Here is a 13826-nt window from a genome sequence, read left to right on the forward strand (position 1 = left end):
AGCACTTTGGGAAGCTGAGGTGGGAGGATCATTTGAGGCCAGCAGTTCAAGACCAGCCTGGGCAATAGAGTGAGACCTCATCTCTACAAAAATAAAAAATATTAGTGGGGGCGTGGTGGCACAAGCCTGTAGTCCCAGCTACCTGTGAGGCTGAGGCAGGAGGTTTGTGTGAGGATGGGAGTTCCAGGTTACAGTGAACTGTGATCATAACACCGTATTCCAGTGTGGGCAACAGAGCGAGACTCTGCCTCTAAAAAAAATTGTATTTTGAGAGCAAGTTTGCTCTGTTGCCAGGTTGGAGTGCAGTGGCGCGATCTTGCCTCCCGGGTTCAAGTGATTCTTCTGCCTCAGCCTCCTGAGTAGCTGGGACTATAAGCGTGCGCCACCACGACCCAGATAATATTTGTTTGTTTTTAGTAGATACTGGGTTTTACCATGTTGGTCAGGATGTATTAAAAAATTTAAGTAAAGAAGTAAACAGAACTTGAACGGTTCCCAGAAGCCCCGTTGAGGCCATTTCTGGTGTGAATTCCCCCATCCCCACTCTTAGAGAAATCACTCCTGACTTCTCTAAACCACAGTCAGTTCCCCATGTTTTTGGACTTGTTATAAATGGAATCGTACAGCATGTGCTCTTTGCTGTCTGTCTTCTTTCCCTCAGCCTTAGGCTTGTAAGGCTCCTCCGCAGTGGATCATATTCCATCGAGTGAATAAATGACAGTGTATTTGTCCATTCTTCTTTGATAGGCATTTGGGTTGTTTCCAGTCTTGAGCTATTATGAGTAATGCTGCTAAGGATATTCGATCGTATGTCTTTTGGCCAAGAAATGTATTTATTTCTGTGTGGTATGTACGTAGGAGTAGAACTGCTATCTGTGTGAACGTTCAGCTTTAGGAGATACTGCTGCACAGTTTTCCAAGGGGGTTGTGCCAAGTTAAGTCCCACCAGGGGTATATATGGGCTATTCAGTTGCTATATGTCCTCGCCAGCACGTGGATGCCACCATTGTCAAACCTGAAATCTCGGTGTTATCTGTCTGCTCTCCTTCCCCCTCAGCTCTGCACAACCTTGTGTGAGGACAAGGATCTTGACGTGCCCCCAATCAAGTTGAGGAGACAGCCACATAAACAATGACCATGTAGCAGGAGGAGTGTTTAATTAATTAATTATTTTTTTTTTTTGAGACAGCATCTTGTTCCGTCACTCAGGCTGGAGTGCAGTGGTGTGATCTCGGCTCACTGCAGCTTCCCCCTTCTGGGTTCAAGCGATTATTCTGCCTCAGCCTCCTGAGTAGCTAGGACTACAGGCATGTGCCACCACACCTGGCTAATTTTTGTATTTTTTTGGTATAGACAAGGTTTTACCATGTTGGCCAGCTTGGTTTCGAACTCCTGACCTCAAGTGATCTGCCCACCTCGGCCTCCCAGAGTGCTGGGATTACAGGTGTGAGCCGCTGTGCCTGGCGGGGAGGAGTGTTTTAGTAAAAAAAAAAACCTGCCCACATTGCTTTGGGAACTCAAAGTGATGACGTCATCCTGGAAGGGTTCAGGATGCTCCAGTGGGTCTGTGAAGGGGGGTGTGTGTGGGGGCTTTTGGAAGATGTGTAGGAGATTCGATGGTTTCCAGGTGGAAAGAACATTCCTGGATAAGCTCGGTGCCTCCTCATTCCTGTTCTCCCCTGATCTAAGTTGCTAGTTGCGCCAGCATCACCTCTGCGTTCTCCCGACCATTTCTCCTCCTCTGCTTCTCTGAGGCCCATCCCATCTCTGTCCTCTAGCACATTTCACCAGAGTGCGTCCATCCAGCAGCCTGCGCCCTGGCTCCTTGCAGGGGGAGGGGTGGTCATCTCTGTGTCCCTGTTTCCTGTGTGGTGTAGACATGGCCAGTGCCCTTCTCTCTTCTTCTCCTTAGTCCCGGGCTTCCTCCCCAAGGCTCTGACGTGGCCCGGGGCTGCTCTCTCTCCAGCGCGGGCACTGGCCGCACGGGTTGCTATATCGTCCTGGATGTAATGCTGGACATGGCAGAATGTGAGGGCGTCGTGGACATTTACAACTGCGTGAAGACCCTCTGCTCCCGGCGCGTCAACATGATCCAGACTGAGGTGCGGAGACCTGGCCCTGTCCCTACCATTACTTCTAGGACTGGAGTTTCTCATGAAGGAGCCCTGAGCCGGCAGGGCATGTCCAAAGGGTGTCCTGAGGCTCTTCCCTTCCATCAGATCATCCCTGACCTTCAGCCGCCATCCGCTTAGGGTCATCCCGGACAGCTCCCCTGTGTTCTGTTGGGTCGGGTCAGATCACAGGTTCTGTAGCTGATGTCCCTGGGATTGCATATTGCGTCCTTACTGGATGTGTGACTGTGGCTGCCTCCGCCTCTCAGAGCACCTCACAGGGTTGTAATAGGGGCTAGGGACGCAATAGGAGATAAAGGCACATGTCCATGGAGGTTGTTTCATGTAGGTTTGGTCCAGCCTGTAGTAACACATGGTTGGCCTCCACCTCGGAGCACCCTGCCTCAGCCTTGAGCTTGCTTTAGCCCCATCACCATAGGTTTGCCGCTTCTATGCCCCTCTTCGGCCTCATAGTCTTGCCTCCTGTTCCAGGAGCAGTACATCTTCATTCACGATGCAATCCTGGAGGCCTGCCTGTGTGGGGAGACCACCATCCCTGTCAGTGAGTTCAAGGCCACTTACAAGGAGATGATCCGCATTGATCCTCAGAGTAATTCCTCCCAACTGCGGGAAGAGTTCCAGGTGGGGGACGAGTGCGTGTGTATAGGGTGTGTGTGTGTGTGTGTGTGTGTGTGTTTATTTGTTGGGGGGGTCTTCAATACTGCAGGAGTCATTGAGGGTCAAGAAGCAGGCCCAGCCTGAGACCACAGCTGGAGAGACAGCTGAGCTACTAGGAAGGACTTTGGGACAGTGGGAGAGGGGGTGCATCAAAGCAGTTAAGAGCCCAGGCTTTGAAGTCAGATAAACCCAGGTTCAAATTCCGGCTGACCTAGTTAAGAGGGTATTATCCTTGAACAAGCCCCCGTACACTCTGAGCGTCAGTTTGTTACTCAGAGAAGAAAATGAGCCGATGTGTCCCTTGGAGTGTTTGTATTCATTGGGATTCTTTGGGTTGTGAGTGATAAAAATCCAGCTCCTGTAATTGAAAAGTCTGAGGATGGTGCAGCTTCAACCGTGGCTGGATCCAGGGGCTCAGATGGTGGTGCCAACACGTGGTTTCTCTCTGCCTGGGTTCTGCTTTCCTGTTTTTGGCTTTGTTCTCAGGCCTGCGCCTGGCCCCCAGCAGTGCTGGGCTCCCATCATCTCTATTGTCCGGTGACTTTGGGGAAAGGCAGTTGCTGCTCCCAGCATCCCCCTAAAAGTCCTAGATCAGACTCTCAGGTTCCCTTCCCTGGACCAGTCACAGGCCGGAGAGATGGAGCTCGCTGATTGCCCCTGGCTCTGGGGCAGGAGCAGCCTCACCATATTACACAGCTGAGATGGGAAAAGGCTGGTTCTCCAGAGAAGCCTGAGAGTGGTCATTGGGTGGGCAGAGAGCTCAGAAGTCCTCTCCACTGCAGGGTTCCCGCAGCGGCTCAGCAGGATGGCACATGCTGGGGACCCGGCATTTCTGAGCTAGCAGAGGGTGATCTCACAGGAGGAGGGTGTTAGGCTTTGGGGAACGTGAGAGACTGCAGTTCCCTGTGAGTTTTCTCCAGGAACAAGAGAAAGAAAGAGAGCCCCTGGGTCTGGACGTGAGGCGTGAAGGCACCGGGTAGAGGAGACACCCCGGAGATCCGGGCGTGATTCAGTGCCCGCTGCTTACGACTTCTTCCTGTTCAGACAGGGCCATGACCAAGGAAGGTGACCCCCATCTCCAGGTGTCTGGAGTCCGCTTTGTGGAGGGTGTGGGGTTTCAGGGTTGCCTCAGTGAAGGCGCTGATCAGCTAGTGAAGATCCTCACTGTGCCTGTGTGTGCCCAGCTCAGCCCAGTGCTTGTCATGGTCTCACTTCGGCCTCCCAGCAGCCCCATGAAGTAGGCATATTACTTCCCTGTCTTGCAGTTGAGGAAACTGAGGCTGAGAGATGCAGTAGCTTGTCGGAGGTTACGTGGGTGGCAAGGAGGTAGACTCTGGTCTCTGTCCAGGCCCTCCATAGCCTAGAGACGGGGAGTATGGGTCCCTGCCCTGTCTCCTTCCCTCTGGACCTCAGTTTCTCCATCCATAAAATGGGATTAGTAGCTCAACCCAGCCTCCTTCCCGGGGATGTGAAGAGGCCCAGCAAGCCCTGGATGTAACTTTGTCCCCACCCTCGCTCCCTGTAGACGCTGAACTCGGTCACCCCGCCGCTGGACGTGGAGGAGTGCAGCATCGCCCTGCTGCCCCGGAACCGCGACAAGAACCGCAGCATGGACGTCCTGCCGCCTGACCGCTGCCTGCCCTTCCTCATCTCCACTGACGGGGACCCCAACAACTACATTAATGCGGCCCTGACTGATGTGAGAGCTCGGGCTGGAGTGGGCTCTAGGGCTCCCCGTCCTGGCAGCATCACAGAAGGTTCAGGGGCCAAGGGAACAGAGCTGAGAGCTCTGGTTGGGGGACCCTCTGCCCGTTCTGGGGAACAGGCCCATGTATGACCCTTCTACCCCTAGGGATCTTCCCTTTGGGGCATTCAAGACAGTGCCCCCCACACCCTGCCTGAGTGGGGTCTGGGTTGTGGAGTTCAGGCAGGGCTGTCTCCAGGATCAGACCCAGCAGAGCCTGGAGTAGGATGAGTGATTCAGGGGGCTTTGGCTGGGGAGACCTTGAGGGTTTGGGGATGGAACTTGAGACCTGATGTCTGGAGCCAGGGGATCTTGTCCTGGGAGAATGAGCTGCAGTCTTCTCCAGGCCCAGGCCCAGGCCCGTGATCTCTGGCCCCATTCTTCCCTGGGTGGGCATGGGCCCTCTGAGGGCTCAGGAGCCATTTAGAAGTCTCCTTCTCTGCTCCCAGCTCAGGGGCTCTGCCTGCTTTACTGAGTGTTGCAAGCAGTGCAGGGGATGGGTGTTGGCATTTTAGGCCCGTGATAAATGGTGAATTGCTGCTGTCTGAGGCAGGAAGGGTCATGGATTATTAGCCCTATTCCTTTCCCACACTGGAATCAGTTCAGATGTAGACGCAGGAGACACACGGGTGGAGATCAGATGTTACAGATAAAACTGCAGATGGAGTTGGAGATATGTGGCCAATGGGTGGGCCGCTCCTTTGCCCCTCTGCGATATAGCTGTACAACCGTGGGCCTCCCCTCCCCATCAGGGACTGGCCCTTACTGGCAGGGAGGAGGAGCAGTTGAGTGCATGCTTTCTGAGGGTAGGCTGGTCTGGAAAAAGAGGAAGGAGTGGAGCCAAGCAGCCTCGCTCATGGGAGGAGTGAGTGAAGGGTGGGCCAGGGCCAGCTGTGTTACTGCGGCACGTCTCTCCATGCAGAAATGAGGGATGCTGACGGGGAAGGTTCTCCCACAGTGGGCAAGAGGGAGATGGGCCTTTTATGACCTGATGCCTGGCCAGGAACCCCTTGGCAGGACAGCGCAGGAGACAGTGGGGTTTCTCTAAAGAGGGTGACCCCCTGGGGGCTTCCTGGTGTCAGCTGAAGAGGAGGGGAGGAGCGGCCCTAGCCACTGATGAGAGAGATGCGAGAGTGCCTGTCAGTCATGGTCACTCCGCTTGGTGGCTGGAACTTGAGTGCCCACATGCTCACCTGGGGACTTCTGGCCTGCTGGGAGTCAGAGGTCCTGGAGGGGTGGCATGCAGTACCTGGAAGATCTTTGAACTTAAGGAAACTGTGCCCTCCCTCCCAGCCTCCTCCTTGGCTTCGCATGCCCGTCTGTAACTGGGGGCCTCGAAGGGAGACTGTCTGAGGGTCCTGAGCTGGGGCTTCCTGGTCCTGATGGGTGGGCTGTCACGTGGGGAAGTTCTGGGACAGCCCTGTCCCCTCCTGAGGTCCTTGATGCCTCTGACGCCTGACCCCAGTCATGTGGGTCCTATTGGCTCAGGAGCCAGGAGGCCCCATTTCTCAGGCAGGCCTTGAACTTGTGGCACCCAGGCCTGAGTTTTGGAGTCTGGCTGGGCCTGGTCTTGAGCTGTCAATCATGAGTCTTCAGAGAGTCCTGGAGAGGGACTGCTGGGGGACTAGGGGGCACTCCTTGTTTCTCTGCATTGCACCTTGCAGGATCACAAAGGGCAGATCAAGATTTGGTCAGGGCCCAAGCCAGGGTCAAGGCCAGAAGAAGCCTGACAAAGACCTAGCCTGTGCCAAGGCGGGGATCAGGAGAAGAGCTCAGGAAAGAGGCGGGGGCACGGCACAGGGTGGAGCAGGGCAGGCCGCCAGGGGAGCCTCCGGGCCAGAGCACTGATGGGAAGAGGCCTGGTGCTGGCTCTCCTGGCAGGACGAGGGAGCAGGGAGCAGCGTCAGGGCCAGTCACTGCCTGGGGAGCCTGGGTTGGGCCCCCAGATTCTTAATTTATGGAGTTAGAAGGGATCTAGAGATTGATTCAAATTATTTATTTAGCCCCTCCAGGGTTCTGGGCAGAGACCATACCCTGGAAGCTCTGCTCTCCTGAACTTTACTTTTAGGAGGTGGAGTGGGTCATCAGGAAATAAATACACAATGAAATGTCACTGGGAACAATTTCTACAAAAACAGCCAGGCAGAAGTGTTTAATGTGGATTTAGGTGTGTGGGGGGCTATTTTTGATGAGGTGGTAGATGGTAGAGGAGGGCTTCTTTGAGGAGGTGACAGGCAAAGGCCAGGAAGAAGTTAGGGAGAGAGCCATATAGACTTTGGGAAATTTGGCCTAGGCAGCCAAAATAACAGATGCTAAGGTGTGGAGGCAGGGAGAAAGCTTGGCCAGCCTCTGCCTTGAGCTCAGCCTCGTGCCCAAGCTCCCCTCACCACACCTTTGGAAGCTTTTGCTGTTCCATTCTGGGGGGTCATGGGCTTGGTCCCCAGAGGCCTGGGCCCAGCCTGTCAACCCAGGCCTCCGTATGCCCGCCAACATCAGAAGTGAGCCACTGGCAGCAGCCTGGTCCTGTGGGGCACAACTGTCCAATTCAGGGTGGGCAGGGTGGGAAGTCTGCCTGGGGCAGAGGCTCAGCCCATGCCAGCGGCCGGGGACAGGGCCCCGCTGAGTCCCGGTTTTTCTGCAGAGCTATACGCGGAGCGCGGCCTTCATTGTGACCCTGCACCCACTGCAGAGCACCACGCCTGACTTCTGGCGGCTGGTCTATGACTACGGCTGCACCTCCATCGTCATGCTCAACCAGCTGAACCAGTCCAACTCTGCCTGGGTGAGGGCTCTGCTGGCTGGGCCGAGGGGCTGCCTGCTGCCCGGGTCCTCTGTGTTCAAGGACGTGGTCCCCAAAGTCAAGAGTTAGGTCCTAGCTCTGCCATCTCTTTGCTGTGTGATGAGTCCTACACCTTCCTAGAGCCTCAGTTTCCTCATCTGTAAAACAGGGGCATCAGATGGGAGATCACTAGTTGCTCTTTTTCTTCTTCTGAGACAAGGTCTTGCTCTTTTGCCCAGGCTGGAGTGCAATGGCACGCCCACAGCTCACTGAGGTGTGCAGCCTCGACCTCCTCGGCTCAAGCCATCCTTCTACCTCAGCATCTGGAGTAGCTGGGGCTACAGGCTGCATCACCACACCTGGCTGACTTTTTAATTTTTATTTTTAGTAGAGGTGAGGTCTTACCATGTTGCCCGGGCTGGTCTCGAACACCTGGCCTCAAGTGATTCTCCCATCTCGGCCTCCCGAAGTACTGGGATTACAGGCACGAGCCATCTGGCCACAGTTGCTCTTTACTGGCCCCTTGCTAAGCCAGGGACTGTTCTGCACTCATGGTCTTATTTAGAATCGATAATGACCTTGGAGTGAAGGCTTCAGTGAGAAAATTCAGACCCAAAGAGGTGCAGGGCTTTCTCCAGGGCCACGTAGCTGGGGACGGGCAGAGTTGCGCTCCAGCCTCAGCCGCCTCTTTCCAGAGCTCCTGCTCTTTTAGTCACTCTACTAAAGTGCCCGTCACTGGGGCCTCCCAGGTAAAGTACAATTCCCACCTCCTGCTCTCTGACTGTTTAATCTAGGGTAAGTTGATTGACCTCTCTGAGTTTCACTTTCCTTCTCTGTAAAATGGGGGTCATCACAGGACCCGTTCTTTTGGGGTTACTGTGAGGACCAGGTGAGGTGCACATAGGATGTGTGGCACTGCCGTGTCTGGTGTGCAGTAGGCATGTGGTACGTGGCGGGGACAAAGATGATGAGGGTGACAGCTGTGTCTGAGGTTGGCTCAGACCCTGGTTCAGTGACCTGAGCCTGGTGTCAGCCCCTCTGTCCCCCATATTTCCCTTTGGAGCTCTCGAGAAGTGCAGACACCCAGTCCTGCAGCCCTGCTTGGCCACGTGGACCCCTTCCCACCCCAGCTTTCTGCTGGGCCCAGGGGGCCAGGAAGGTTTGCTGTAAAATGAGTACAACAGCTTCTTAATGGCCTCCTGGAGAAGAGTTCGTTAACTGTGCTCTCTATGACTCAGGCACTCTGTGAAAATGACCCAGGACCGCAGGGTAACGGGCCTCAGCCCCTGGGTGCAGCAGGAATGTAGAGGGGAGAGGCCCAGAGGGAGGCTCACGCAGACGTCATTCACTGGATGCTGATTTGCTCATCTGCTTAACCAACTTTGCCCGTCCACTTCTCCCTGCAGTGGGCAGGGGGGAGACAGAGGGAGAAGAGATACGGCGCCTCCCAGATTTCATGGCCCAGGAGGAGACGGGTAGAAAAACTGACAGTGACAGCACAGATGAAAAAGGGCTATCATAGAGCTGGCACAGGGACAGAGAAGCCCAGGGGATCATGTATCAGGGATGGCTTCCTGGATGAGGTAGTGTCAGAGCTGAGAAGTGTGGGAAGGGCAGAGTTAACTAGGTGAGGAGGTGGAGGAAGAGAGCCATGGAGAGGGAGCAGCATGTGCAGAGTTCTGAATGCACGGGGTTGCCAGGACACGAGGCAAAATGAGGAAGGTGCTGTCTGCCCGTCATGGGCTGTGGTTAGAGGGAATTGATGAGCACGATGTCTTTTTGGAAGAGGTTGGGGGTCATTTTACAGATGGGGAAACTGGGACTAAGAGAAAAGAAGAGCCTTTCTGGACTCCAGGCAGAGCTGAGACTAGAAACTGAGGCTCAGGCTACTTAGCCTGTAGGACGTGTGTGTGTGTGTGTGTGTGTGTGTGTGTGTGTGTGTGTGTGGTCGGGCGGCTGCATCTCCTCTGTCCCTCCACTGTCCAGAGTCTGGGAGGGGGTTGTACTTAGGACCCTGACTCCAGGGAGGGGTCCTGGGGCAGGAGTGGGGGTACTGAGCTGTGTTGAACACCAGGGACACCGCGCCTCTGTGAGCTGGTGCTGAAGGGCAGAGTCAGTGAGAGAGAAGGCCGTGGGGAGGTTCTGGGGTGGGTGGGAGGGATCCAGGCCTAATACTGGAAGCAGGCAGCCTACGTAGGGGTGTGTGAACCGGTTAAGGTGGGGCTTTCTAGCTGCACAGCAGTAGGCATTGGTGCACTGTTTGGGAAGGGCTCGTCTTGGCTGATGTGAACGTGTCAGTACAGAACGCATTGGAGCAGGTGGGCCCTTGCAGTCTGTGGGTGATTGGTGGGGATTGGGGGATGCTGAAGGTGAGTCTGGAGTGGAGTCTGGGTGGGTCAGGGTGTGTGGGAGCCACAGGGCAAGTGTGGAGCCCTGGGGATGGGCATGGCTGTGGGCTGAGCCCTGGCCAGGCTCTACTCAGCTCTCCCATCTCCGTGCCCATGCCCAGCCGTGCCTGCAGTACTGGCCGGAGCCAGGCCGGCAGCAGTATGGCCTCATGGAGGTGGAGTTTATGTCGGGCACAGCAGATGAAGACTTGGTGGCCCGAGTCTTCCGGGTGCAGAACATCTCTCGGGTGAGTGGTCTGAGGAGCCCCAGGGGAAGACCCTGGGTGGTGGCTGGGGCAGCTTTTAATAACCCTCCAGGTCATCAGGGGCCCCTGTGACCCTGGTGCTCATGTCCCCCTGGCTGGCTGCCCCTGTCCCCAGCTGCAGGAGGGGCACCTGCTGGTGCGGCACTTCCAGTTCCTGCGCTGGTCTGCTTACCGGGACACGCCTGACTCCAAGAAGGCCTTCCTGCACCTGCTGGCCGAGGTGGACAAGTGGCAGGCCGAGAGTGGGGATGGGCGCACCATTGTGCACTGCCTGTAAGTACCTGCCCTGCGGGACGGTGGGTGGAGGCGTCAGGGAGCCAGGGGCAGAAGTCCAGTCTGAAAGGGTGCCAGCTTTGGCTAGACTGCAAAGCTGGCACTGACACCCCTGGACTCTCAGATGGCTGTGGCCTGGATGCTGCCCAACCAGCTGAGGCTGGCCCTGGAGGAATCCAGTCAATTTCCAGAGTATAGACTCAGCCCTGAGCAACTCCCAGTATCCTCTGTGTGATGCCTGACTTTGCCAATTTAATTAAAGAGAGTCCTTTGTCAGAATTTTTTACCCCATGAGATTGTGGCACACTTTTTATGCCAACAGACTTCCAGTCTTTGTTCATGCATGCACACGTGACTTTTTCTATCCATCCATCCACCCACCCACCCATCCATCCATCCATCCATCCATCCATTCGTATGTATACCCCATTCATAAATTCATGTATTCACTCATGTCCAGGTGCAGTCACTCCTTTGCTCCCCACTTTTTCATCCTTTCAGCCCTTAGCCTCTCGAGTGCCAGACTGGGCCTACTGGAAGCTGCGGGGGAGCTGAGTCAGTCTGGGTCTGGCCCCAGGGGTTTTGGTTCTGGTGGGAAAGACCTCTGAGTAGGGAGCGAGGGACTCATCAGTCTGCCATCCCCCAGGAGGTATCCCGAACCTTACCTGTAGTCACAGGGAAGGAGGGATGGGGCTCTGGTGGGGGGGGCTGTGGGCTTGACTTGGGGTGAGGGTGCATTTGTGCCTGTGTGCCCGCATTGCCAGGTGGTGACTGGTCTTCTCAGCGTTCCTGTTCCACCTTGCTCTCTGGGTGCGCACTTGCTGCTCCCCCGCCCTTCTTTGTCACACTACCTTTGTCTCTCCATGTATTTATCTTGGATTGTGTCTGGCCTCCTTTCAGAATCTGTAGTCTGTTTCGCCTTGAGAACATGTCTTCTGATACGTCCTAGCCGCTGGTCCTGCTGCTCACCTCTGGGTCCTCTGCCCCTTGCTCTGGGTCCCCTGGCTCCGCCTCCACCTCTGGGTCCTCTGCCCCGCTCTTCTGAGTTCCCTAGCCGGTCTCACCTAGGGCTCTTTGGCCCTCTCTGAGTTTCCTAGCCCTGCCCCTCACCTCTGGACTCACTCATGGGCCCCTCCTTTCTGAGTTTTCTAGCCCCACCCCTCTCCCCTAGGGTCTCTGGCTCCTCCTTTCTGTGTTCTCTAACTCCGCCCCTCACCTCTGGGCTCTCTGCCTCACGCTTCTTGATTCTCTAGCTCCGCCCCCTCCCCTAGGCTCTCTGCCCCTCCCTCTTGGTTCCCTGGCCCTTTCCTTACCTTCAGGTTCCAAAGCCCCGCCCCCTCACCTTTGGCTACTGAGCCGCCCCAACATGCATTGTTCATGTATGCACACATGTGACTTTTTCCATCCATCCATCCATTCATATGTATGCCCCTTTTTTGCATCTCTTATTTAGAAACGGGGGAGGACGCAGCGGTACCTTCTGCGCCTGCGCCACGGTCCTGGAGATGATCCGCTGCCACAACCTGGTGGATGTTTTCTTTGCTGCCAAAACGCTCCGGAACTACAAACCCAATATGGTGGAGACCATGGTGAGAGGCTGTGTCCCGTGCCCAGCCACTTTCACCTTCCTGGTCCATGCCAGGCTCAGCACCCACACTCCCTTCTCTGGGCCCCACCATTGGGCCTTGGTTCTAGTCCTGTGGTCCTCAAACATTACCCCCATTTCCCCCTTTCCCCCGAGGGCGGGTCTGGGCTCATGCTTGCCTTTCCGCTCCCTGTTCTCCTCCCCTGACAATCCTGGAGTTGGGGTCAGGCTCGTGACCCCCTCCCTGTCCTCCTCTCCTTAGGATCAGTACCACTTTTGCTACGATGTGGCCCTGGAGTACCTGGAGGGACTGGAGTCGAGATAGCGGGGCCCTGGCCTGGGACACCCACTGCACACTCAGGGCCAGACCCACCATCCTGGACTGGCAAGAGAGACCAGTGCCTCCTGCCCTGCCCAACTGCACCCCCATGGGGCAAGCACTGGAGTGGATGCGGGGCCATCTTGCTGCCCTTTCCACTGTGGGCAGGGCCTTTCTCTTTGTTCCATGGGCAGGCTGTGGGCCAAGGAGGAGCTTAGCAAGTCTGCAGCCCAGCCCCATCTCCACAGGGTCCTGCAGACCTGTGCTGAGAGGCCTGGTGCTGCCTGGCAGGGTGACAAGGGCTCAGGACGGCTGGCTATGGGGGACTCAGGCCGTGCCCCTTGGCTCCATCCTGGCCTTTGGTAGGGATGAGTGAGGAGGCCCTGCAGATAGCATCCCAGGCCAGGGTTCCCACTTAGCCTGCCCCCTCTGCATGTGGGGTAGAGGGTGTGCTGGAGCTTGACATTGGGGATTCCATCTGGCCCAGCCCCTGAAGGTCCTGGGGAGGTGAGGCTCTGTTCTGAATAGCCAGCGGGGCATACTGACTGTCTTCTCCGGGGAACTGCCGCGCCCTCCTCCCCACTGCCCCCTGCAGCCCCTGGGGTACTTTGCTCACTATCTCTTCCCACTTCTGCTTCCCTGACGTGTAAGCTTCCCTGAACCAGGATCTGCCCATTCCTACCGTGCCCCACAGGGGCTCCCTCCCTGCCTGACCCAGTGTTGCAGAATGAAGTCACCTCGTCCCCGTCTTCCTTTCATCTTCAGGCCTCACTGGCCTGTCCTGCTCAGCTTGGGCCAGTGACAATCTTCAAGGCTGAACAGCCACCCCCGGGGCTGAGGCCCTTGCGGCTCCTGGTCAGGCTGCCATTGTGGGGAGGGGCAGTGTCAGAGCGGGGCTGGTCGGACCCCCTGGAGTTGAGAGGATGAGGGAGGATCCGTGCTTTTTTGTTTCTTTTGTTATTTTTGAATGGGTGGGTGGGAAGGTCTCTTTAAAATGGGGCAGGCCACACCCCCATTCCGTGCCTCAATTTCCCCATCTGTAAACTGTAGATATGACTACGGACCTACCTCGCAGGGGGCTGTGGGGAGGCATACGCTGATGTTTGTAAAGCGCTTTGTAAATAAACGTGCTCTCTGAATGCCACTGAGCGGCCCTGTGTGTGTCTCACCAGCCTGATGGAGCCTGCTTGTCTGCCCCCAGCCTCCAGGGAGGGCCCTGGAGAAGCCTGGGTTCTGATCTGGTCCTGGTTTTCCCATTCGTAAAATGCTGGGAGTGTAGACCAGCACATCACTCAGGGTCCTTCCACTCTCAGAGTCAGTTCCAAGGGACCTTGGCCATTGCTGCCCCCACCCAGGCCTCTGAAGCAGTTCCTCAGGTTGGGGGCATCATCTCAAGAACCCTGAGGACTGCAGAGCTGCTTCTCACCCCACTGGGGGCCCCCGATAAGGTTCAGCTCTTTCTGGGGCAGCAGGGGAGGCTCAGGCTTTGGTGTCAGGCAGGTGGGCCGCAGCAGCTGCGAGCCCCTGGGTGAATTAGTGCCGCCTCTGGGGCCCCACTTTGTCGTCTGTAAAGTAGGGACAGTCCTGTTAGGATCAGATGAAGTCATGATTAAGTGCCTTGTGCAGTGCCAGGTACGCTGAAAGGGCTCCCTTTACAAACATGGCAGAGATGGGGGCAGAGGAG

General features: G+C 56.2%; 1 protein-coding gene across 9 annotated transcripts in view; it reads left to right on the top strand.

Annotated features, from left to right (window-relative positions):
- Positions 1-13286, top strand: part of PTPRU (protein tyrosine phosphatase receptor type U) — a 98805-nt gene extending 85519 nt beyond the window's left edge. For 5 of the 9 annotated variants that reach the window (XM_039473876.2, XM_039473874.2, XM_039473875.2 and 2 more), the window contains 8 exons: positions 1967-2102; positions 2604-2753; positions 4315-4488; positions 7175-7315; positions 9822-9947; positions 10081-10238; positions 11692-11827; positions 12086-13286. In XM_039473876.2, coding sequence (XP_039329810.1) covers positions 1967-2102; positions 2604-2753; positions 4315-4488; positions 7175-7315; positions 9822-9947; positions 10081-10238; positions 11692-11827; positions 12086-12148 — 1084 coding nt within the window. In that variant the 3' untranslated portion in view covers positions 12149-13286. Of the gene's footprint in view, positions 1-1912; positions 2103-2603; positions 2754-4314; positions 4489-7174; positions 7316-9821; positions 9948-10080; positions 10239-11691; positions 11828-12085 lie in introns of all 9 variants that reach the window. The other 4 variants (XM_074380419.1, XM_074380414.1, XM_074380415.1 and 1 more) reach the window with 1 other exon arrangement.
- The last annotated feature ends 540 nt before the right edge of the window (positions 13287-13826 follow it).

The sequence above is a fragment of the Saimiri boliviensis genome, chromosome 11 (assembly GCF_048565385.1).
Source record: "Saimiri boliviensis isolate mSaiBol1 chromosome 11, mSaiBol1.pri, whole genome shotgun sequence".
Lineage (NCBI taxonomy): Eukaryota > Metazoa > Chordata > Mammalia > Primates > Cebidae > Saimiri > Saimiri boliviensis.